Source organism: Rissa tridactyla, chromosome 4, assembly GCF_028500815.1.
Source record: "Rissa tridactyla isolate bRisTri1 chromosome 4, bRisTri1.patW.cur.20221130, whole genome shotgun sequence".
Taxonomy (NCBI): Eukaryota; Metazoa; Chordata; class Aves; order Charadriiformes; family Laridae; genus Rissa; species Rissa tridactyla.
In genome coordinates, this window is record NC_071469.1 from 13,020,135 (window position 1) to 13,043,336 (window position 23,202).

General features: G+C 41.2%; 1 protein-coding gene across 1 annotated transcript in view; it reads right to left on the bottom strand.

Moving 5' to 3' along the window:
• The window catches only part of SWAP70 (switching B cell complex subunit SWAP70), a 42,358-nt gene that overhangs the window by 14,740 nt on the left and 4,416 nt on the right, over positions 1 to 23,202 (bottom strand). Inside the window, exons 2-4 of the mRNA XM_054200371.1 lie at positions 19,256 to 19,396; positions 12,771 to 12,944; positions 1,875 to 2,102 (exon numbers count right to left, since the gene is read on the bottom strand). Coding sequence (XP_054056346.1) covers positions 1,875 to 2,102; positions 12,771 to 12,944; positions 19,256 to 19,396 — 543 coding nt within the window. The remainder of the gene's footprint in view (positions 1 to 1,874; positions 2,103 to 12,770; positions 12,945 to 19,255; positions 19,397 to 23,202) is intronic.

Sequence of the window (23,202 nt, forward strand, 5' to 3'; positions counted from 1 at the left end):
CCCCCTTGCTCCAGAACAGGAATGTGCAGAGAAGCAGCTTTGCTTGCCGCCTCCATACTCAGTCTGAGGTCTGGGTGGTTGCAAGTGCGTGTGAAGGACTCCCGCAGCTTCACTCTCTCATGCCTTGCACAGTCTAAGTCATAACCAGGTGTTCTTCCCCTTCCTGAAATACTGAATTTGCTTTCAAAGGCAAGTCAGACTGATCTTTTCCCCTCAAATTTCTGCAAAGTCTTTATCTATTATTTCAGTGCTTCAGCTCCTTCTCATCTTCCCAGAGCCCACTGGCAGCTCCTGGGGAACTTTTCACACCAACCATCACATGAAGGACATGTCTTCCAGAAAACTAAATATCACAAAATTAATTATCACTGCTACCCACCATAAGCCTCAGAGATCCAAGATAAGTGTACAATAAAAAGGGCAGTATGACCCTTGGCTATGATACCATATGTCATTAACTGATACCTTAAAGTAATCATATACCGCAATAAACAGGACAAAAAAATGAAGAGGTATCAGGACACAAGAACCAGACGTCTGTAAGACACCCAGGGAACTCCATTCTCCGTTAGACCAGTGACTGCCCAGGAGGTGATGGGTCAAATCTTGACACAGACTATTTTTAAGTGTCAAGGAACCATTCAAAGGCACTCAGACATCCTTGAGAAAGAGGCCCAGCCACCGAGAGAGGAAAGAAAGGAGACAGAGAAAAAAAAAAAAAGGAGGGGGGAGACACAATGCAGTATCAAAACTGAAAAGAAATCCTATTTCCTCACAAATTTCAAGTGGAAGGACTGACCTGACACTGGTTATTTTATTTTCATGGTATTAAACAGCAGAATGACTTCATTTTGCCCTCAAAAGACTATGACTTCGTGTGTGTCCCCAGCCCTCACCTCCAACAGGCAAACGGCAGTTAACAAAAATAGACTTTTGCATTGTTCTGTGGATATTCTGAAAGAATTTCCTGTGCCAAGACCTTCTGATGATTTCTTCAGAACAGCTTAGGAAAGCCTGCCAAGAAAGCCTTTGTTTCTCCCCTCACCAAGAAATCAAAGATGGAAAAAATTCTCTGCCAGGTAAAAGTCAATTTTAAATAGCTCTCTACGTAAGCTCTGCTGTGACCCCTCAGGTCCCTGCGATATTTATACTTCCCATGAAAGAAATGCAGTTTTTAAAGCCATTCCTAAACTGATCATCCAGCCACTGGGAATCTGAAGAAACTGAAGATTGACAGAAGTTTGCTAAGAATATAAAAGCCAGCAGGACTTCCGTGTTTGAGTACAGGTAAGGAAGCTGTCGGTCACGTAGCCTGCTAAGCAGAAGAAGAAGGGAGAGCTCTGCAGCTCTTCTACACGTCTTCACCATGTTGAAGTGGGGCAACTTAGAAGCAGACCTTTCAGCTGGAGCAATACCTTTCTCCAGACCCCCTTTGTCTGAATACAGCAGTGATCATCAGCACGATTTATATTTACTACAACGTAACTGCACCTAGGAAAACACCAAGACTGAAGAGTTGTCACAGTTGAAGCACTGACAGCTGTTGCAGCTATCATGTCAGTTAACAAGCAGTTGACACGAGTATATAAAAGGCTGTATTTCAAGTCAGAGCATGCTTCTTTTACTTTCTAAAAAACAAACTTTCCCCAAAAGTAACTCATTCATAATACTGCAACAATTACAACAATCTGGACAGCAGTACAATTTCTCTTTTATAAAAATAAGCTCATATTAAAGAACCCTTTTTAAGTACTTTACCTTATTTCCCCCTGCTCATTATCCATCAGGTAAAGAAATTTCAGTATAAATCGAACATTTCCTAATTACAGAATAAATTTTTCTACTTTAAAACACTAGTTCTCTGTGGTTCTTACCTGTTTGAGTACATCTAATATGAGCTCATTAAAGACCTCATTGATTGCCATGGACACCGTCTGTCGGTCCATCCCTTTACTAAACTGCCCGCTTCCGATGAGATCAATCAGCTCCCACGCAGAAAGACCTTCTCGACTGGTGTTGAGAGCAATCTTATAATGGTCAAACTGCTCTTGCTGCCAGCCTGCTCCCATTGCTTCGGTGAGTTTTTTAAGTAAATATTCAATCTGTAAAGAAATACAGAAATTAATCATCTTCAGCGGGCACAGAAATCAAGAGTTTCAGAGCTGTAAGCTAAGCTTCTCTGGAGAGTATCACTACAGCTAGATTCCTACATTCACACGCAGGCCCCTAAACATAAGTGGTTTAATTAGCAAAGATTTTAGGCTGCTGCCTCTGTTAACTTTTGACTGCCAAAGCCATCCTGCAGCTACTCTCTTCATAGTAAAAAAACAAAGAATTGAACCTGACAGCCTCTTTTAATATTTCAGACTCCTACAGAACACACGGGGCCTTCCCTGCAACAGCTTCCAAACCATGACGACTGAAGCGTGAGAAAGCAAGAAGTTTCAAAAAGTATCAATGTCAGATGAAAAGCAAACATATTAGAAAAAAAAAAAAAGCAGATGGCAGTTTGGATAAGAAGTGAAATGAAAAACTACCAAGGTATGGTTACATATCTTAGTCTTCACTTGACCCCTCCTCTCTAGATCTCAAGCACTCCATCACTAGGCACAATCTTGGGAGATGTATCAAGAGAAGTAAAAGAACAAATTTTTCACGTCCGCTTTTATTGTTTCCAAAATAAACTCCTTTTCTTCTAATCTTTCATCATTCTGTATGCATTACCATACACAGGGTAATAACACTAATACTACTAGTCAAAACAAACACAAGAATGAAAAAAGAGGGAAAGAAGGCTGGGTTTCTTCTTTTGTCTGTTTGTCTATGTTGTTTTTAAACTCAGCACTATTTGCTCTTTAAACTAGTTTGCAGTATTTTAAACTAAGCCCATCTACAGCTTTGAGCACATGTAAAATGCTTTTAATGTCTCTCTCAACAAAATAATTGTAGGAGAGCCATCCTACAAAGACCTCTACACAACAAAGTAAATGCCAGGCTTCTAACTTTCTATGACTGAAGTCACAGGACACCAGTTTTGAAGACAGACCAAGCTAATGTGGTCTTCTGCTATTTTGGGCAATGGCTCACTGCGTGTCCTCACCAGCTTCGGGAACTCAACTGCCTTCGGCAACCAGCCAAGGCGGACAGTAAAGCCACCTGTCCCACAGCAGGGACAGTGCAGCACCAGCTCCTCCAAGGGCTGGTCTTTCTCTCCAGCTGCCACAAGGCCAGCACACAACCTCTTCCTGGTAGGTCGGCCCACAAAGCTGCGGACCGGGGCTCATCCCCACTGCCCTGCTTCTCTACAGGCAGGAAGGATGCGACCGGGTGGGGAGCGCACGATGCCCAGTGGAGGTGGGGAGGGAAAGCACCATGATCCTTTCAGGTTCTCTCTGTGCACATGGAAACAACACGGATTTCCTGAAGTGCTGCTTTTCTGAAGGTTAGTCCTTCAGGACGGTCTGCTCCACTTTCCATTTACCTATTTTAGGTGTGATTTTGGAAACAGTGACTCAGGAGCTTGGATCCCATTAACAAAAATGACTACGGCTTACAGCATGAACATGCCTCATTGAAAAGTGGTGGAAACAAAATGATTTTCAGGATGTCATTTTTGTGATCACCAATGATGGCTCGCCTCTGCTCCTCAGCCCTGCTTGAAAGCACAATATAATTTCTGCTACAGGTAAGAAAAACTGCGACTGAGAGAGCCAGAGGATGTTTCACCACAGAACAAATTATCTTTCCAGCTACAGCTCAGTCACATTTCAGCTGGTCTAATAGGCTTTAGAGCACCCAGCAGCCTCTATGTAAGAGATATGGGAGTACAAAGAAATAAAGTAGTGTGTTTTCCCCACACACATTTCACCTCATGGACTCCCAGGCCACAAGGTTTAGATGCAGCACACATGCTAATTTTGCGGCTGCTGCTTCTCTCTCTTGCAACTGGTACTGGCAAATCCCTTCCTTTCCCTCACATCCGTGATCAAGAAACACACAAGCATGTACCAGAACACGCTCATCTGACAAAGCAGTAAGTTACCAATTCACCCTATAGATGGGTGGGCTTCTCTTACTATTTCAGCTCAGTGACTGTTCTTAGTCTCACAGCCCCTACTCTAGTAGCACGTGGACTGATGCTACAGCAAAATGGAGAAGCTGCTGCACCGTCTGGAGGAAAGTTCCCACTCTGTTGAATGAGCAGGAAGCACATACCCCTCCGAGATGTGGCTGTCATATCCTCCTCATAAAGACTGTGTGAAGAGAAGACAGGCTAGCCAGTCACAGAATGTGCCTCCAGGGTGAGTTCAGAAGTTGTAGAGAGCACTGCTTTTCATTTCAGCTTCACCAAGTACGGCATTTAAGTATTTTTAGCTCCTCATGCAATGCCTACTAGCAAAGACATGATCTGAACAAAGGCCTCTGGAAAAGTGGCATTCACACTGTAGACAAGCACATCCAACACAGGGTGCAAGGTAATCAGCAAAGACGCTTTGGGCCCTGTGCTGTGCCCCTCTGCCGTTTGAGTAAAGCATCCCCAGGGAGGGCACCTCGGCACAGCCGCTCACCCCTCCACGCAGGCTGCGTGCCCAGGACGGAGAGGGTGGCACGGGTCCCCTGCTGTGGCAGAGCCAGGGCTCTGCTGTGCCATCTGCACCTCTGCTCACATTCAGACGGGTCACCAGAACAGGCCATAAAACTGTGCTTTGAGGTGGTTCCACACACAGCTCTGAATCGCTGGAGTTAACACAGTCACACGACAGCAAGGAGATTTTAGCATGCCCTCCCAAGCAGCCAACATATAACTTTTACTAGATTTCTGTAAAATTCAGTAACTAATTCCTTTAAAAATCTTTAAAATATACTTTGGTGATTTTCACTCTCCAAAATCCTGAAGTTAAAAAACTAATCCAAGGCTTTTGAGCATCAACTACCATAAATCCTCAGCATGCAGTTAAAGGCAGGAAGTAGCTTACTTCCTACCCCAGACAAGTTTTATAGAAAAAAAAAAAACAACCCAAAAAAGCCCTTCACAGCATGCAAGAACAGTAGTACCACGAAGCTGTTTCAAAACAAACCTCCTAAAACCTGAATTTGAGGAGCTGAAGTGAGCTCTGGCATCAATGCAGGAGTAACTTTTTCCCCCCTGTTGAAAACACAACCTGCCACTCAGCTCAGTCCCTCTGAGCAGCAGCACCTCTGAACTACGGTCTTGCACTTCAGCTGAAAGGAAAGCTAAAATAACTGAGGCTTAAGGAGGTAGGTAATATACCTGCCAAAATGCTAGACAATATTTAAAAAAAAAAAAAAAATATCATTAAAACTTAACGAACTTTAACTTTAAAATGTATTGTTCCAAAATTTCACAACCTATTACACTGCTTGAGGCATGCAGCTCTCAAATTCCTTTGGTTAATTATCTCAAAGTACCAGGACTCGCTTGCAGACAAAGGGGCACACACAAAAAAATCATACCTGACCAGATTTTTTCACTTTTTTGCTCAAGTCACATGAACAAAACGCATATCAAACTAATGGTCTGGAAAAGAAGCAATGCAAAACTCTTTGCTAGTACACGTTCTCACGTAAGGCACTAAGTCAACATCTCTTTTCCTTTAATGTCACCTGCACACATTTTACCTTATTTTGATTATTACAACAGATTTAAACATTTAAGTCTGCAAACCCCCCAACTAAAAGTCACCAACATGACCACAAATATCCTATAATCCCATTAAAGTACATAAAATATCTCATTATTTTAAAATACATTAACTCTTCTTAACTGAAAAAGGGCCTCTGCATATGACAGTTTAATTTCTAAAATAAAAAAAAGATTAAAAAAAATCAAGCTTCGTCTTGCATTCACATAAGTACATGGCTAGCCAAAATATGGAGAAAAATTTTATCTAACATATCTGTTCAACAGCAACAGTGAATGTTGCGGTGGGGTATAAATATGGAACAGTGTGGGTAAATATAAAGAAATAAGTTGAATCGGTGTGGAAGCAAAGAAGAGACCATTCATTATGTGCTCAAATGAGGAACCTCTGAGAGAAAACGACATTTCCCCTCCTCCACAAAGAGACATGTCAACTCAGCAAATAACTGACAAATTAAGCCCACTGGCTCAAACATAATCTACTCTTGTGGTTAAAGAGTGTCGAAAAGCAAATGCGCAGCAACGTTTGCTGCTATTCTGACTGGACCTTACTTTTGGATATGGACATAAAAACACAGTGGGGGTTGCTAACGCTCCAGTACGGACCAACTAGCTCCAGAGTACGAAAACCAGCTTCCACCTCAAACCCAGAGAAACTTTTCAGCCAGAATTTTGCCAAGAGAAAGCAAAAAATAATACAAAGAACAGAGGCTCTTTAACATGAGCTATACAGCCTGTTTGGTACCTTCTTTCAGAGGGCACTTTCTTTTCCCACATTTCAACACCTATTTGTTTTTCTTTCCTGAGTATTCCTGGCACTATCCTCCATGGGGAATGAAGTATCATAGATGTTTCACATATTTTTCTGATATACAAGTGGGTCTCTTAGAAGATGAAAAATAATGTCAAGGAGGCCTTCATGCCCAGCAGAGCACAGCAGACAAGGCTATTCTGGTTCATACTATTCAAATAAGGTTTGTGATATTAACAGAGCAGATATAACAGGTCTATTTGATGTCAAAAAGAGCTAAAAATCCACAAAACTGAGTGACCATGCTGGCTTGCTCTGAAACCATGGCAATGGGAATAGTAAGTTTCTAAAACAAAAAGCCCATAAACATAAATAATCCAATCCTGAAGTTACCCATTACTTCAACTGGAACCCCAAGAGAATACCTAGTGGTAGCTGATAGGATGCAGGTATAGCCTCTAGTTACCTTAGATAATTTTAATACTAAAAATCACACCCCTGGGATGAGATTTTATATGTACATGTAAGACCACCCTAGTACAACGAGCCAGACAGCAATTAGGACGTGTGCAAATGAGGTTTTGTTATATGATTACAAGTGACTAATCAGCTGTTTTAATGTGATTTTTTCCTCATTCCCTTTTTGTATAAAAGGCCCTATGTGTTTCCTAAGAGGTGTGCTGGCCGCCTTAGATGCCTAGCACCCGATTCTGCAGAACTGAAATAAAGACAAATATCTCGACTCAGTGTGTTGATTGGCTTGTGCACACCGGGTGATGAACCCCTATTCTTAGGAACAACATATTAATACTGTACAAAATTCTGTGGAAGCATATGTTACTGGGCAAGAGACATGAAAGCAGTCATATCCCCTTTCACAGTTATCATCAATTCCATTTTTTCATCCCATCAGAACATCACATACTTTTAAGTCAAATATTTGTTTCTTCCTTTCCACCAAAACTGTGTTCATTATCCAGTGTAAACCATTGTCTTCTTTCTTTTTTTTAATTAAGTTAGCGTTAAATAGTATAATAAAGGTCAACTCAAAAAACACTGTAACATGTAAACTTGTAAATCCTAAGGACAACCTGCTGCATAAGCTAAAAACTGTCTTATTTTTTGCATCAATCAAGGAAAAAAGTAGTGAAATAGGAAGAACTGATACAAGCTGCTAAGTCACTAAAAATCTTTCTAACCATCACCATCAACTTGTAAAGGTCATGGGTCAATTAAAACCCCACATAAGCAGCTTTCATTCTAGTTGCAACAGTTTTGATTTTTTTTCTGAATGGCCAAGGTTCAATTCCCAGTATTTCATTCATCATATCAGTTCCTGATACTAGAATGAAGAACAAGAAAGCAAACATGGTCACAAAAAAACTTTTTCTGCAGGAAATGCCCCCAGAAGAATCACCACTGGACAGCTTCAGACTTTCCCCTCCTCAGTCTAAAAAGACATCATTTTCAAATACACAGAAAGCCACACAAGGTTTGGACCTTCTTTGTCATAACTAGGAGGATTAGAAATGCCACATGTTAAGACAGTTGAAGGCTAGAGGACAAGTGAAAAATGACTGTACAAATCTTTCCTCAAGAAGTCAGGCTTAAAAAGCAAACACAGCAAATACGTTTGGTTTATTTAAAGCAAGTCATTTGAACACTAGATTACAACACACAAGGAGTATACAGCATAAAGTACACAGTATAAAGCATTCCCAAGGCTGCAGTCACACGTCCAGATATCAGAAAGGGGAAGTGTTTGGAAACCTTTTTATAAAACAGAAAACGTCTGGTTAAACAATACCAAGGCACACAAATGAGTCTGTAACGACTAAGAAGTGAGCTCATGACAGACTAGAAATATTTCTCCTCTTAAGCTACAGTTCTCTCCAGCTTTCTTCCCTTCATTTTATCCTTGTCGTGGAAGAGGTAATGCCTGTGAGAGCTGAAGGAAACACAAACTTGGATGTCTACGTCTCAGATGATCTAGTGGAAAAGACTGGCTGCAGGGAGGGCAGGAAGCCCCCTCGGCCCCTGCTTTCCAGGCGCATTAGCAGTATAGCTCCTTGGTAGAGCTCTGCCCACTGCACCAGGAGGCAGTTCTGCTGTAGCTGAGAACTGTACTGGTTCTGAAAGCTGTCCATCAGGACTAATTTTAACGAGAGAAAACAAAATACAGCATTGTTTTCCTCCAGTCCATCAGTATCTCTTTGAAATACCACATTCACCTGGTGCACAGAAGTGCTTTACTTCATGCACATCAAGGCTTCTCACTTGAAAGGGGAGGGAGGTTTTAGATTTGATACCATTTCACATTTCCCTAAGACATGAGCACCTTTGCAAAATAGACATTCATGGAACTCGGTTATTTTCCAACTCTCCTAACTGCTCTCAGCTGCCCACCAGTAGCCAGCAGAAGCAACACTGGAGGCCAAGGCCATTACCACTGAGCCCAGCGCCCTGCAGAGCCACCAGCTCCTGCCTCTCTGTGACCTGACTTCTCCTCATAACACAGAGGGATCCTCTCAAGCTCAAACTTCCACGGAAAGTGAGGAGTACGGGCCAGACGCTGCCTCTGGCTTTCAGTCCGGCTTCTACCAAATGAGCAACTTCTGACCTTTTTGTCAGCTCTCCACTGCTTTCAAATTCCCTTGTTGTAACTGCTTTCCTTACTTCACTCTTTCTAAAGCTTTCCTCAGCCTGCACCTCCACATTTCCAAAGTAGCCTGTTTTCCTTTCCCTGGTTGAGCTGCAGCTGTTCCCAATTTGCTGCCCGTTCAACACCTGGGCAGGGAATCAAGTCTTAAGACTTTGCAGATGGGGTAACAGTCCCACCACAATTAGCGGTCTAATATGGAAGGCCTGGCACAGCAGCACTAGTGCAAAGTATGCAACAGGGGCAAGGAAGGACAGCAGCCTCAATCTTTAGTCAGCACAGTGCAAAGAAGGTGAAACTGCACCCAAGCAGGTAAGTTTTCCAGGTATTAAATTGTTCAAATGAGTGCAGAAACCACAGAAATCAGACTCCCAACCAGGTCCCAAAGAGCAACTCCTCCAAGGAGCAGGAGGAAGAGAAGACATCCTCATAACCGCATGAAGTTGTATCAACAACACTGGGACCTAAGTCCCGCCTTTTATAATCTTCCCATCTGCAAGATGGTATGCAAAAATCTTCAAGGGATCACCCTTCCAGTCTGAAAGGGTTGGCAAGTTTCCAGTTACTTATAAAGGGGAAAAAAAAATCTCTGAAACCCAAAAGCTTGTGAGTTGGGAGGGAGGGAGGAGGGAGGGGAAACAACTGGATCACGCACAAAAGACTGAATCCAAGCCAGAAACTGCAAGTAAATTGTGTGTTGTAATATTCTCAGCCATAGATAAGAGCAACAGACAGGAGGGAAGGACAGCTTCCTCCCTGGCCATGAGAGGTTAATATTGGTCTCACCAAAACATAAACATCACAGAACAGCAATGCTTCCACCACCCTCTCCTCTCTTCTTCACTTTGCAAAAATCCCCTTACTTTATATATGATGTGCAAGCCATTTTGTAATTAAATGACATGATGCAATATAAAGTGGTGAAGACTAAATATATAATCAAGCCTTATTAAGACCTCAAGAGGCTAAAAAGTAAATGGAAAGAAAAATACCTTTACTAGGTACCAATATCAATTTTGAACAGTGTTGAAAGAGTTATTTTCAGGTAGAAATTCTTGGCACTAAGACAACAACTACAAGTTTGTACAAAAAATGCGTTACAAATCTGGAGTTTAGATTGAACATTAAAAAAACCCAGACATAAGAACTTAAAAGGCAGACATAAAAGGCCAAACAGAGAAAAAACAAAACTGACCGAAATTGAGACTTTGCGTCTTTACTTCTGGAATTTTGTGTAAAAGGGTAAATGAGTAAATGTGTGATTTTCCAGAAGCACAGAGAACCCGAGGAGGACAAGGCAAACAAACGGCAATTCCTCCACTGACTGATTACATTACCTGTGTGGTCTAAGGCAAAAGGTTAGAGTGAATACAGGCATTGTATACGATAAGAACAGAGCAGCCTTTCTTTGTCAGGCTCTCCAAGCTTTCTTTAAACAGTATTGCACAATTTAAAACTTGCTGTAATCAAGGAGATGCAGACACAGATCCACGCTAAGAATTTTAAAAATACTCCAAGTAGAAGAGCAATACAGGTTAACCCTGGACGTTAAAGATGGGAAGGAAGGCAAACAGCAGCAGCTGTGAAATCTGAAAAACCTCTTTTGGGCTTGGAGCCGACTCTGCAGCCCATCTCCCAACAAATGGACACATTGCCATCACCTGGCATCAGCAGCAGAAGGCAGCAGGAATCTGAGGGCTTGCTGGTGGAGGGGGAGCAGTGAGCAATGCCAACACCCCAGAGCTGGCAGGTCTGAAGCTTTTAACCCTGCCAACTAATAAGGAGATGTGAAGTACCTACCCTCAGGTAAGCCAGGCTGCGCAGTGGGGAACACAATGACAAGCCGGAGTCGTGGATTTGAGTCCCAGTTTTGACATTAATTAGTGACTCTGACCTTCTACCAAAGCCAAATCGGGCACCATTAAGAAAGGAGCTGTCTTAGCTTTTATAACCCTGATCGCGCATCTCCCAGAACTGACAGAAGAAACAGGAAAGCAAGCAAAAAGACTGTCCCATTTCTCATGGTAATAAGCATGCCAGGTAGGGCCCTGTCATCACCAGTCTGGCAAAAACACAAACATTGTGCAGAGTGGCCAACGGAATTCTGGACTGCATAGGGAAGACTGTGGCCAGTAGGTCGAGGGAGGTCATTCTCCCCCTCTACTCTGCACTGGTGAGGCCACAACTGGAGTATTGTGTCCAGTTTTGGGCTTCCCGGTTCAAGAGAGACAGGGAACTACTGGAGAGAGTCCAGCGTAGGGCAACAAAGGTGACCGAGGGATTGCAGCATCTCCCTTATGAGGAAAGGCTGAGAGAGCTGGGACTCTTTAGCCTGGAGAAGGCTGAGGGGAGACCTTATTAATGTTTACAAGTATCTAAAGGGTCGGTTTAAGGAGGATGGAGCCAGACTCTTTTCAGTGGTTCCCAGTAACAGGATGAGGGGTAACAGGCACAAGCTGGAACATAGGAAGTTCCGATCAAATATGAGAAAAAACTTCTTTACGGTGAGGGTGACAGAGCACTGGAACAGGCTGCCCAGGGAGGTTGTGGAGTCCCCTTCTCTGGAGACTTTCAAGACCCGCCTGGATGCAGTCCTGAGTAATGTGCTCTAGGCAATCCTGCTTTAGCAGGGGAGTTGGACTAGATGATCTCTAGAGGTCCCTTCCAACTCTGAAATTCCATGATTCTGTGAAAGTCTCCTGCTAAAACGTGAGTGAAAAGGCAAAACTGAGCAGTTCATTTTGATAGGGAAGGGGAGTTATCTGTACTTTATGGTTTGGCACAACAGCTTGGAGTCCAACAGTTATGTCGTAGTGGCATGTAAATCAGACTGGTTTGATCACTGACTGTTCAACAATTTGCAAATATTAATTAATCAGTACTCCAGTGCTGGGATTCCTATATACAGTTTTGCAAGAGATTATGCCCATGGTTCTGATCTTTCTGCTTCTTTCCTCGCCCTTCCCCAAGGGGAGAATTGTAGAGATACTGAAATCTTGCTTTGGGGTTAAAATACCTATTTGAGTGTTGCCCATACTTGTTAATGAACTTAAAGTAAACTTAAAGAGATCTCTCTGGTATTATTCCTTCAACCATTTCAAGCACGAGTGTTCAGGTGGTGGCTGTTTTTGATCAGAAACAGACATCATCAGAAAAGTTCATACTTCTCTTTTTCATCAGGAGGGTGACATGAGATTGAAGACTCATCTTGCAAGTCACAGTAACACAGAGAAGAGGGGAGAATTTTTTTTCAGAATCTACTAACTGTGCAAAATTTAAGCACGTATAAGCAAGCGCAGTGATTCAGGATCACATACATGCACTACTCACGAGTGAAGCAAGAACCTCAACAGCTCTGAGTGCTGGTATGGGACCTAGTGTCCCCAGCACTGGTCAGTCCATGCAGAAAACAAAATAAGCTATTTACTGGGGAGCAGGCAGCATGTCCCATTTAGTCCAGGCTGTTTAAATGACGGACACACAGAGCCATCAGTATGTAAAGTATCCTGTGGGAATCCCTGCATATGCACCCAGGAAAACACAAAGAAAAGCACCAAAAGCCTTACGTTATTAAAAGAGGGGAATAAAAGTTTTATATTAAACAATTATTTTCTCTTAAATCTCTAGAGAGTAGCAAACGTAGTTCAACCGGACATTAAGCAAACTGGAGTTAAACAGCTTAAGATTTTGCTTCTTACCTCCTCTGGTACAATGATTAAAGGGTATTTGTCCTCTGATAAGAAGTTAAAAATAACCCACACTTTAAATGCATCTTCATCACTAATCAGCAAAGGACTTTTAGAGAGGTTCTTTTTAGCACAGAGAGTCCAGCACATCCTGTTGAATTCAACTTTGTCAAAGTTTCCTTGAACCTAAAATGAAGAAATTGAGAAAAAGAAAAATTAAGGTGCACAAATGGCACAGAATAACAGACAGACAAAGTGTAACAGGCTAACTCACACAAAAAGCACTGAGAAAATTCTAGTTTGCAAGAAATGTCAAGGCCCAAAAAGAGCACTGTAGCAGCCTAGTCTGACTTCCTGCATGGGGTCAACTAAGGTATGTCTCCCAGCAAAATCCACATCCAACCTCCAATTTCTGGTTGAGTTAATACACCCTGACTTCATGTGAAGGAGGCTACACTGCATTCTGCGTTTCCTCTAGCGCTTTAGCTTCCAAACCATCATTGTAACTGTCTTAGTTCCAACTGCCCCTCTACTGCACTGAGCTACTGAGATTTGATATAGCAAATCTGGAAACCATTATAGCCAAAACTATATGTGGATATGCTAAGAGTGATATTGGAACAATAGCCGGGAGGGACCTTTAATATGTTTTTCCACTTTGTGTTACTCAAACGTGTCTCTTCTAGGATATTCATAAACATGTAATAATTTTTTTCTTGAACGCTAATCCACTTAAAACCTTCCCTTTTTCTTGGACTTGCAGATCTTTTCCTTATTGATAAAAAAGTCATTTTTGTTATCCTTTATCATACTTAGCAACTGCACATACCCATCTGTGAATTATTTACATATGCGAAAGCTTTCATTTCCTCTATTTCCTTTTAAAACCCTCATTTATGTTAGAGATTAAATCTATTTATCTCCCCTACAGCTTAGCAATGCTATTTCTTTGCCAGCATGTAATTGACACAAGGCATGTTCTGCACTGTAATGGAAGTCTCTTGAGACTTTGGAAAACATGCCTAAGAAATAGGTTCTTGTACCTCTTGTGGTAACAACACCAGTAATGTAATGTTCAGTAACATTTTCTTATGACAGGCCAAACCATGCATCTTAGATGCTTCAAGGAGGCCATTGCAAACTGTATGATTTTCTATCCAGGCTGGTAAGTGGTCAAATATAGTGGAGGGTGAGCCACAGTGGCTAAGTCAAAGATAGACTAAGGAAGTGGATGAACTGGTGTGGCTGGAGGAAAATAGAAAAGAAAAAAAAAAAAAAAAGACAGAAGTAAACAGGAAACCAAACCTATGCCAAGAAGTACTTTACAGTACAGTTTCCAGGACTAAAAGTGAGACTATGAAAGAAAGCCATAGACTTTGCATGCTTGCAGAGCAGGCCACCCATGCAAGCAACGATGCAAGAGGCTGGCTACAGGCTACAGCCGTCCTTTGAAGAAAGTGTGAGCTTTAAGAGCTATAGCTGCTATAGCCACAAGCTCAGCACCCTGGTTGTTTGCACAAGAAACACAGGTGTTAAATGAAACACCAGCTAAGCGAATGAACGCCCTTTGGAAAAAGGTCCAGAAGCCAGGTTTCCCTCTCCTTCGTTCAATTCGCCAGTGCCTCATGCCTTGGCTACTTTTGCCTGTGCTTCTCCCTGTCTGTCCTCCCCACCCTGCCCAATGAAGCTTGACTTCTTTTCTAAAACAACTTCACCCACCCAGATGATGAGCAGTTCCACCTTGAAAATGTCCTAGTGGTTATGCTCCTCCCAAGGAAGATGCCGATGGGGTGGGAAATCTCCTTTCCTACAGCCACCAGCTGGCAAGTGCTCTAAGCACTATAAATAAGGCGGGTTGCTCTACGAGCAGGTCATGTTTTAAAGCACAGCAGCAATCAGTGACCACAGGGACTCAGATGGAGAAGGGCATGGGTCCTGGCCAGGGTAAAGGGAGTCACCTACAGCACGTTACTGCCACCAGGATTAGGCAGCAGCCAAGCAGGAGGTTTCAGGACCATTTTGCCACAGGGGATGAGGTCACGCTGTGCCAGAGGTCCAACTTTAGATATTCCTTTTTTCAGAATCCAGACTTGGTTCAGAAATGGACTTCATGGGACCCACGAGGTATCTGGAGCAGAGACACTGCTTAGGAATTTTTCAGGAATGATAATCAGATGAGCACACAAGTCCCAGCTCTCCAAAATAACTCTAATTTCGCATCTGTGTTTTTTTTCCTAAATGATCAGGCTGCCTATTAAATAAAGGATATAATCACAAAGTTCTTGTTCTAGGGATATTGGGAGTCAGGGATGAAACTAAATAGTTCTCTCTAATAAAGAATAAAAATTTTCCTCAGCAATTTCATGTAGCAACACCAACTGTTCCTCATACCTACGCTCTACAAGTACATTTGCATTGGGTGTGAGGGGAAGGAAGGTGAAAATCCCACAACTAAACCCAAATTGCTTTAGAGCTAACTCCATACTATAAAAGTTTTGGCTGTGTTACTGTGGCTTCCTTGACTGGCAATACTCCACTCTAAGTAACTACATAATAATCACTCTGAATGAATAATCTCTCTGAATTTATGAGAGACCATTTCTAAGCATCATTTCAAAAATTAAAAATATTTGAACAGTTTCTAAAGTTATACTTGAACTTATTTGCAAAAGTACTTCTAACTTAGTTGAGAAAGTGTAAAAGTAGAAACTTTTCGAAGAGGAGGTACTGATGTCAAAGAAACAGTCATAAACAAATATATACATTGCTTTTTCATGACATTAGCAAAACACATATTTATAAAACCAGATTGGGTCAAAGACTATCCTGGAATTTAAATTTTAAAAGGATTACCCATAACATCTTTAATTACAGTGAGACTCTACCATGAATCCTACACTGAAATCAACTTGATGTGAAACGAAAATAAGAAATTTATGCACTCTGCTGAGAAACCAGAATTTCAGTTGTGTTTGACCAGAATACTCATCCTGCTTGCAACCTGTGTGAATATCACACAATTCTATTGCTTAATTAATGAACAAATCCTTGTACAGGAGATTTTTCCTGTGCACTAGTATAGGCTTTTAACTGTACTTAATTTGTCCAAATTATTTGAAGTCACCGTTTCATTTGGAAACTTCTACAGTACTCCACACTATTAACTCTACAGCAGCTACCACTTCTATTTGTGAATCTGTCCAAATGATGAAATATGCAAATGAACTGACCCCTCCAACCTTAAAACTACTTAAACTCATAGAGATAAAAACATGATATATAAAAGATACCTACCTTCCCCTTTCTAAGAAGCTTCACAAAATAATCAAAAGAAAAATGCAGCAGAACCCCTACAATTTTCTAGATCTTTAATTTCTACTAATATGCAAAGTATAATAAATTATAACTAGCATCAATATCCTAACAAATAACTCTAAAGCATAAGGAAATACACAAAATATCTGGCTTAAGTACCAGCGATCAGATCAGTTCCAAAAATAAGACAAGCATTGGTGGTGTAAATAGCATTCACTAAGTTGCCTGGACGATGAGATAACCTGAGGTGTAGAACGAAGTCCCTTCTTTGTCTCACCCCACTATGACTCTTCCCTGCTGTAAAAAAGGCGTGTTGTAAAATACCCCCATCACCATCATTGAAATGGAAACATTTTCAATTGGTATTAAAAGACATACATTGTAAATAATGGAACATGCTAAAATACGGTTATGAAACCAAGTAAAATAGATTATGAAGATATTATACTGGCCAGTGACAACTCCCTCCTGAGAGAGACTTACAGAACCAGAACAGAGTTTATTTCAGGTGCAGGAAAATACTAGATACATCTGTCCGCTAAGTAACAAGCCGTACAATACTAGAAATCATCAATAAGGCAATACTAATTATTCAAACTATTTATTCAAATTCCCTATTTGGATAAAGGAAATTAGTTGCAACCAATTTGCCTCATTAAACTACTGACTTGTGCCTTTCTTGATAACTCCTTGGTTCTGTACAAAGAGGCTCTATTGCATGATAACACAGGGTAAGACAGCACTAAAAAATACAAAAAGCTACAGTTGCATTTAAGAGTTCAATAGAAGTTATTTCAAAAGGTGATAAAGTCCTCTCAATAAAATTGTAAATCAGACTTACATATATGTTTTAAAGAAATCTAAGGATTCATTCTTTAAATGTTTTACTAGTGTTTTAAAACAAAATATTTTGAGATCAAAAAAATCTCTCTTGAGCAGGTTGCACCTGCTCAAATCAATTAATTCACCAGAAGATGTATGACTGGAAATTGAGAGAACTTCCTCTGTATTTGGGGTTACAAAGCACTTCTTTAGTAGCTTTGCTTACTAGCATAAATTAATAGCATTTGTTCTACAATCACCTCATCTAAAAGAACAGATTACCCCTTGGAAGAATGAAAAAAGAAGGGGTTTCTTGTTTGCTTTTTTTGCTTGTTTGTTTTAAACAAAGGAGACATGCTATGAACCAGTGACTTCATCTTGTTGCATGTTGTCTTTTGGCACTGATGTGAAGTCATCTCTAAAAGATGAGATGTCACAATCATGTTTTTTCCAGTCCACAAAGATAGCATTCTACCTAAAGCATTTCACTAATTTTTAATAGTACATATCTGAACGGTTTACAGGCATGTCGTTAGGATTAAATAACGTGAAGTTACAGGTAATTTAATCCTGTTCCTGTCATGGTCTCAAACCAGGACAGTTCCTTAACACTTTCATCATCTTTTAAAATGAACTAATGGGATGGGTATATGAGGCAATTGTCAGAAGCCAGATCATTATACGAATAAAACAACACAAGAAACTATATGCAGTCATGCTCTTTCTTTTCATGAGAAAGCAAGGTAGCTTGTCCCTTGTTTTTATCATGGGGTGACAAGGTACCCCAGAGTACCTAAACACTGTAAATTCACACCAACTTACTTATGTCTTTCATTTTCAAATGAAGTGTTATTTAAATGCAATTGCTCCTCATTTCTGTAACTGTTCTTCTTTAACAATAAAGCATGTTTATATTTTAAAAAGTCTTCCACCTCTATCTTTTTTTTTTTTTTTTTATACTTAATGGCTTGCTACTGCCTACAAATGGTATTAGTAAAAACCACTGTGGTTCAGACTCTACTACGTAATCCTTCGGTCAACATAAAGTAAGGGCTTTTCTCTTTCCACAAAATTTATATATAAACTGCTCGGTCTGTGTTGAGTCTCACGGGAGCTCAGACAGCCAACACAAAGTGGAAATAAGATCACAAACTTCTTAGAGACAAAGCTAGGATTCTCCAACATCAAACAACCAAGACATGAAGCGGGTACCTTTATGTGTATTAATGGCCAACAACTACACATAAAACAGGACATTATTTCTGGATATGAGAGAAACACCAACTAGAGAAGCAGAAGGGCTGATAAGTCTTAGCTAGATATACGAAGCTTCCCCTGTTTCCAAGCTGCCAGACTGCATTATATATATATATCACATTTCCCACCAGTATTAAATGTAGACTAAAGAAGCAGTAAAAATCAGCAAATCAGGCTAAGGAGTCTGCGTAATCTGCAATTGCTGCATCAGACTTTTCAGCAGCATGTCAGTTCAGGACTTCTTAATGCTATAAATGAAAGCAAACATCTACGTATCTGCAGCCACAACATCAAAGTTTGAGGGTTTTTGGGGTCGGCCCCCAAGTGTTTGAGAAATCAGTGGTATTAAAGCTGATATGTTTGCACTATCACGTGGCCTGGTTTTTACCATCTAGGCCAGTCTCTCAAGTTGTCAGAAAAAAAGCCAGGAAGATAGGTTTTTACTTTCAAAAATTTCAACCTAAATCTCAAAGGCACAGCTCCCAGAGCCCAGCTCTGACCCAATGAATACCCATCTTAGAACAAGATGAAGAGGAGGGTAGGGGAAACCCTGCTAACTTTCCAGAGGCTCCCCCAAAACAAGGCACAACAGAAGACTGAAGAGTGCTCAGACACGAAAGGAAAGAACTTGCAAGACAGAACTTAACAACATTCCCTACTGTCACCCACTGTAACAATTTGAAGGGATCTATTTATTAAAATACCTTGTGAATAGATATTAAAGATATTTTTGCCCTTCCTGTTTGCAAAGGAGTCTAAGACAATATTCTGTTATAGCCAGCGTATCCAGTGGGACAATCTATAGCTCCAAAACACTTTCAAGCTGAGATGCGTTATTAATATGAACACGGTTCTGCATGAACACAGCTTAGACAATGACCAGATGTAACAGGAAATAGAAACCAAGGAGAGAAAAAAAGAAGTAGAGCACAGTGCACCCTTCGATTTTAAGGCACAGGCTCTCCAGAGTACTGGTGCCATCACAACCCCACACAGGCACACTCACAACCAGAGCGTCTTCACACCAGCATGCTTCGTGCAAGCAGAAGTCTATTACAAAACCTGCTAAAGGGAGAAACAGAACACAAAAATTCAAAACTTACCTTTTCCAAGATGAATTTGTTTAGATAAGGCATGTAACCCTGATTGGAAACTGGTCCTTCATCATCGTCCCTAAAGTGCTCCTCCAAGGCCACTGGATCGTGGGGAACATTTAACACTGTGCACAAGTTGTGAGAAAGGACCTACGGACACAAGAGAAATCAGTGACACTGCTGTCGGCCTTAACCATGCTGCGTTCCCTCCAGAGCAGACCTGTGATTCGCAAAACCATGCACAGAAAGTGACACCTTCATGTCACCACAAGCTCTGCCCTGTGGATTTTTGTCAAAAACCAAAACATTACTAAAAATGTTGACCCCAAGGATTCAAGACCTTCAGACAGTTGCCCATTTACAGAAGCAATGCAATCACAGAAGTGCAAACACAGCCACAGCGGCTTCCCTTTGTACACATATATTTACGCATTTGAAAACCAAGAGAGGCATGCTGAAACACCAGAGTAGTATTTACTGAGTGCAATTAGATAGCTATGGAAAACAACCACAAACACCTAGCCTTTGAAATTATAAATATTTACTACTTAGTGAAAACAAGTAAAGAAGAAAACAACTCAACATGTACCTTTACTTTACAAAGAACTGACCACTCGAAGTATTAACTACGTATTTCTCTCATCTGCTTCCTTTTGGGTTGCTTTTCAACATTCAGCCCATGTTTCAGTTGGCAAAGGAAAAGTAATGTTTATAGAAAGGGGAAGGGTCTAGGCGTGCTTCTCAAATTTTTATTTTAAAAAGGTATTTGCATGAATTATGTCAAGAGCTTAACACCCACCAGCACTCGTGTCTGTTCTTGAGAAATTACCTTCAAGAAGAGGTTACACGCTTCATTCGTTTTAAGGAAGTAGAATTATTGAAAACTAACCAGTACCCAACGCATCTCAACTTCTTCAACTTAGGCCGAGTTTTGCACGCACAAGCTAACACCTCGGTACCAACAAGAGGAAGGCAGAGCCTGGGTAGCAGCAACTCCTGTGCCACCAGCACTTATCCTAAGAAAGGCAAAGCACCATGCCTTTTGTTGTCCACACTGTTTCGAGTCAGGTCAGTCCTGTAACACGCTGCCCACTGTGTCTTAAAACATGCCATCACTCGGGAGCCCTCTCCCCTTGGCATGATGCAGAGTTAAGCCTCTGAAGACCATGTATCAGCTACAGGAACTGGGTTAAGGATTTAACTTCACATGCCCAGGAATGGTCTGCGTTGAAGAACTGTAACTAAGAACCAAAGGGAAGAAAATACAGATAAAACAAAACCAGGCAGAAGTAAAACAGACTGCATCTTTTGAAAATGCATGCTGCTTGTGGTATTTTCTTTTTTTAAATCAACAACTAGACAGGACAGACTGCAACTGAATTTTGGCATATGTTTTACTTTTTCACTGTGTAGCACAAAATTAAAAAAAACACACACCCAAATGATGCAAAGAGAAAGCAGTAAAAAACTGTGCAGAAATTTATAAGTGAGTCTATTTAGATGGGCAGACATAAAGCAGTCCAGATGGGGTAGCTGCAAAACAAGAAGTGAAAGTCTGAAGTCACCAAAGCCTAGGAAATCAAACCTATGCCACACACTTAAAAAGCCTGGTATGTTCCCCCCCTCCAAAAAAAATACATACGTTTACTCTTCTAAGGTATGATCAGGAGACATGCTGAGTCTAAGCGCTAGTTAGCATAAAATCCCACAAAGATAGCCCAAAATGCAAGTTCAGTTCAGAGGAGAATTCCTCTCTACATACCTTCAAAGGTACACTTTCTTTTAGAAATGCACAGATTTCCACAAGGAATACATAGTTTCGCAGCCGTATGCTAACATTAAACCACTGGAGCTAACCAAGTGCAAAAGTTTAAAACCAGAACAACAATAGCATCAGCCATATTACAACAAAAGCTCTATTTCCCAACATAGCAAAAGAGTATTCAGAAGTTACCATGTTTCACACTACCCTCCATCAACAGTATATTTCCCTTCAATCTATCCTTATTTTTAACCACCACATCGAATAAAGTATTTCAGTCCATGTGATTTACATATGGGGGGAAAAAAGCGTTCTATCATGCGTGCTTCCCCTTCTATTTAAGGCTTCTGTTGTTATTTATAGAAGACTGAGGGATTCTTGAATTTCTGAGAGATAAAGATGATCTCATTTTTCCAACCAGACTGTAGTTGCTAATACTATAACTAAAAAAAATACACAGCTAATAAAAATATTCTAACAGCATAACTTATATAAGCTTATTACCAAAATAACTTAAAAGTCTCAATAAAACACTTTCTCATCATGTCCTGTCTACTTGTTTCTTTCCTCCATTTTTCAACCTTCCTGCTGTGCTCGGGCTGTCAGAAACCTAGGTGGTTTCCACACCAAGCAACCAATTTACCAGGAAAGAATTCCACTTCCAATCATTTTCTAAGATCTGCCTTATCTGCAATCTCTCCTGTGCCCAGTGCTCTCTTTTCATAACTCAGGAAACTCCTCGGCGCCTGCCAAGGCCTGCCACTCTCCAGCACGGCCAAGCGCCAGCTGAATTCTTCAGTTGCAGGGAAAGCCTGAAAGATTCTGCACTGAGGTCTCATTTTGTTTTGTTCTCTCAAATCACATTATCTGGGCCATGATATACTCTATTTTAATGATCAATTAAAAAAAAAAAAATAAAAATCTAGCTGAATACTAGGTTAATTGGGGTACAAAAAATAGCCTCGCCTTGCAGAAGCTCCATCAACCATGAGGAAGTTTTGCACCAGTAAGGATTATTCCCCCCGTGCCCACAGGGTTGCTAGGCAGCTTTTTCTTTCAGCACTTATTATGCTCTGGATGCCACGTTTAACCATCCACCTTCATGCCAGAGCCAACTCCTACCCCAGGCTGGAGGCTCATCTCTGCGCTGCAGCAAGCGGGTACAGCGGTGGTCCCCAGACTGTAGTCCATAAGACAGTACACGCAGCCTGCAGAGGGGCCGCAAAACCAGGGCACTCCTGGCACAAGTTTTCCATTTTCAGTGAAAAGTTTCATAAGCAAGATGTCTAGTGGTGCCCAGGGAATACTGAAGGTGTTCTGCTCTAAATATAAATAATCGGATAAAACAAGCAAGTTGAACACTAAAGGTCGTTACAGACTTCACGTTTACTTTCTTTACGGCCAATCTCATGCTGCTACACCTGGGGTGCAGATCTCCAGCCCAGCTCTACTCTGCCACAGCTGCTCCCCCCGGAGCTCCCATCTTCCAAAACATTGATCTTCCAAAACTTTAAGCACGTGTTGAATTGTTACCATCTGAGTAGTTCCATTTAACCTTGTCCATGAAAGTGATCTGCATTTCTAAAGGGAAAAGGAAGATCTGCTAGACTACTTATTGCTCAGCAACAAAAATTTGGCCCAGATGATAGTAGGAGCATTAACAGGGCAGACTAATCCTACAGCGGCTATTGTCAGATTCTTCAGTACTTTTTTCTTTTTCTTTTCCATCTTTCAGGGGGGTCTTCTCGCTCCCCCGTCTCTTTTTAAGATTTTAAAATGTTGGCATTGCAGATCCCGACAGCTCCATTCAGTGGCTTCGTGTGAATTCATTCCAAGACATTCTTGGCTCATCTCTCTCTGACATCCATGTCAGCAGCTAGCCAGCCAAAATAAGGCTACTCACAAGTACTTTCCCATTTCTTTTTTTGATCAGTGTGGAAGCCAGCATCATATATGCCCCTCATCGCAGGCACAAGGTCTTTTCGACCAGGGTATATCTTAAGGGTATGGTTTCTTGCATCACAGCATCTCCAAGGTACAGCTTCCTTATTCACTCAGGTAGCTCCATTCGGAGTCTCATTATTTGACATCGGGGTTAGTGCAGCAACCTCTTCTTCAAGCCCAGCCTCCACCAGCTCAGGTTCCTGACGCTAGTGCCCTTCACTCACATCACCTCTCTCTTCCTTCATTTGCT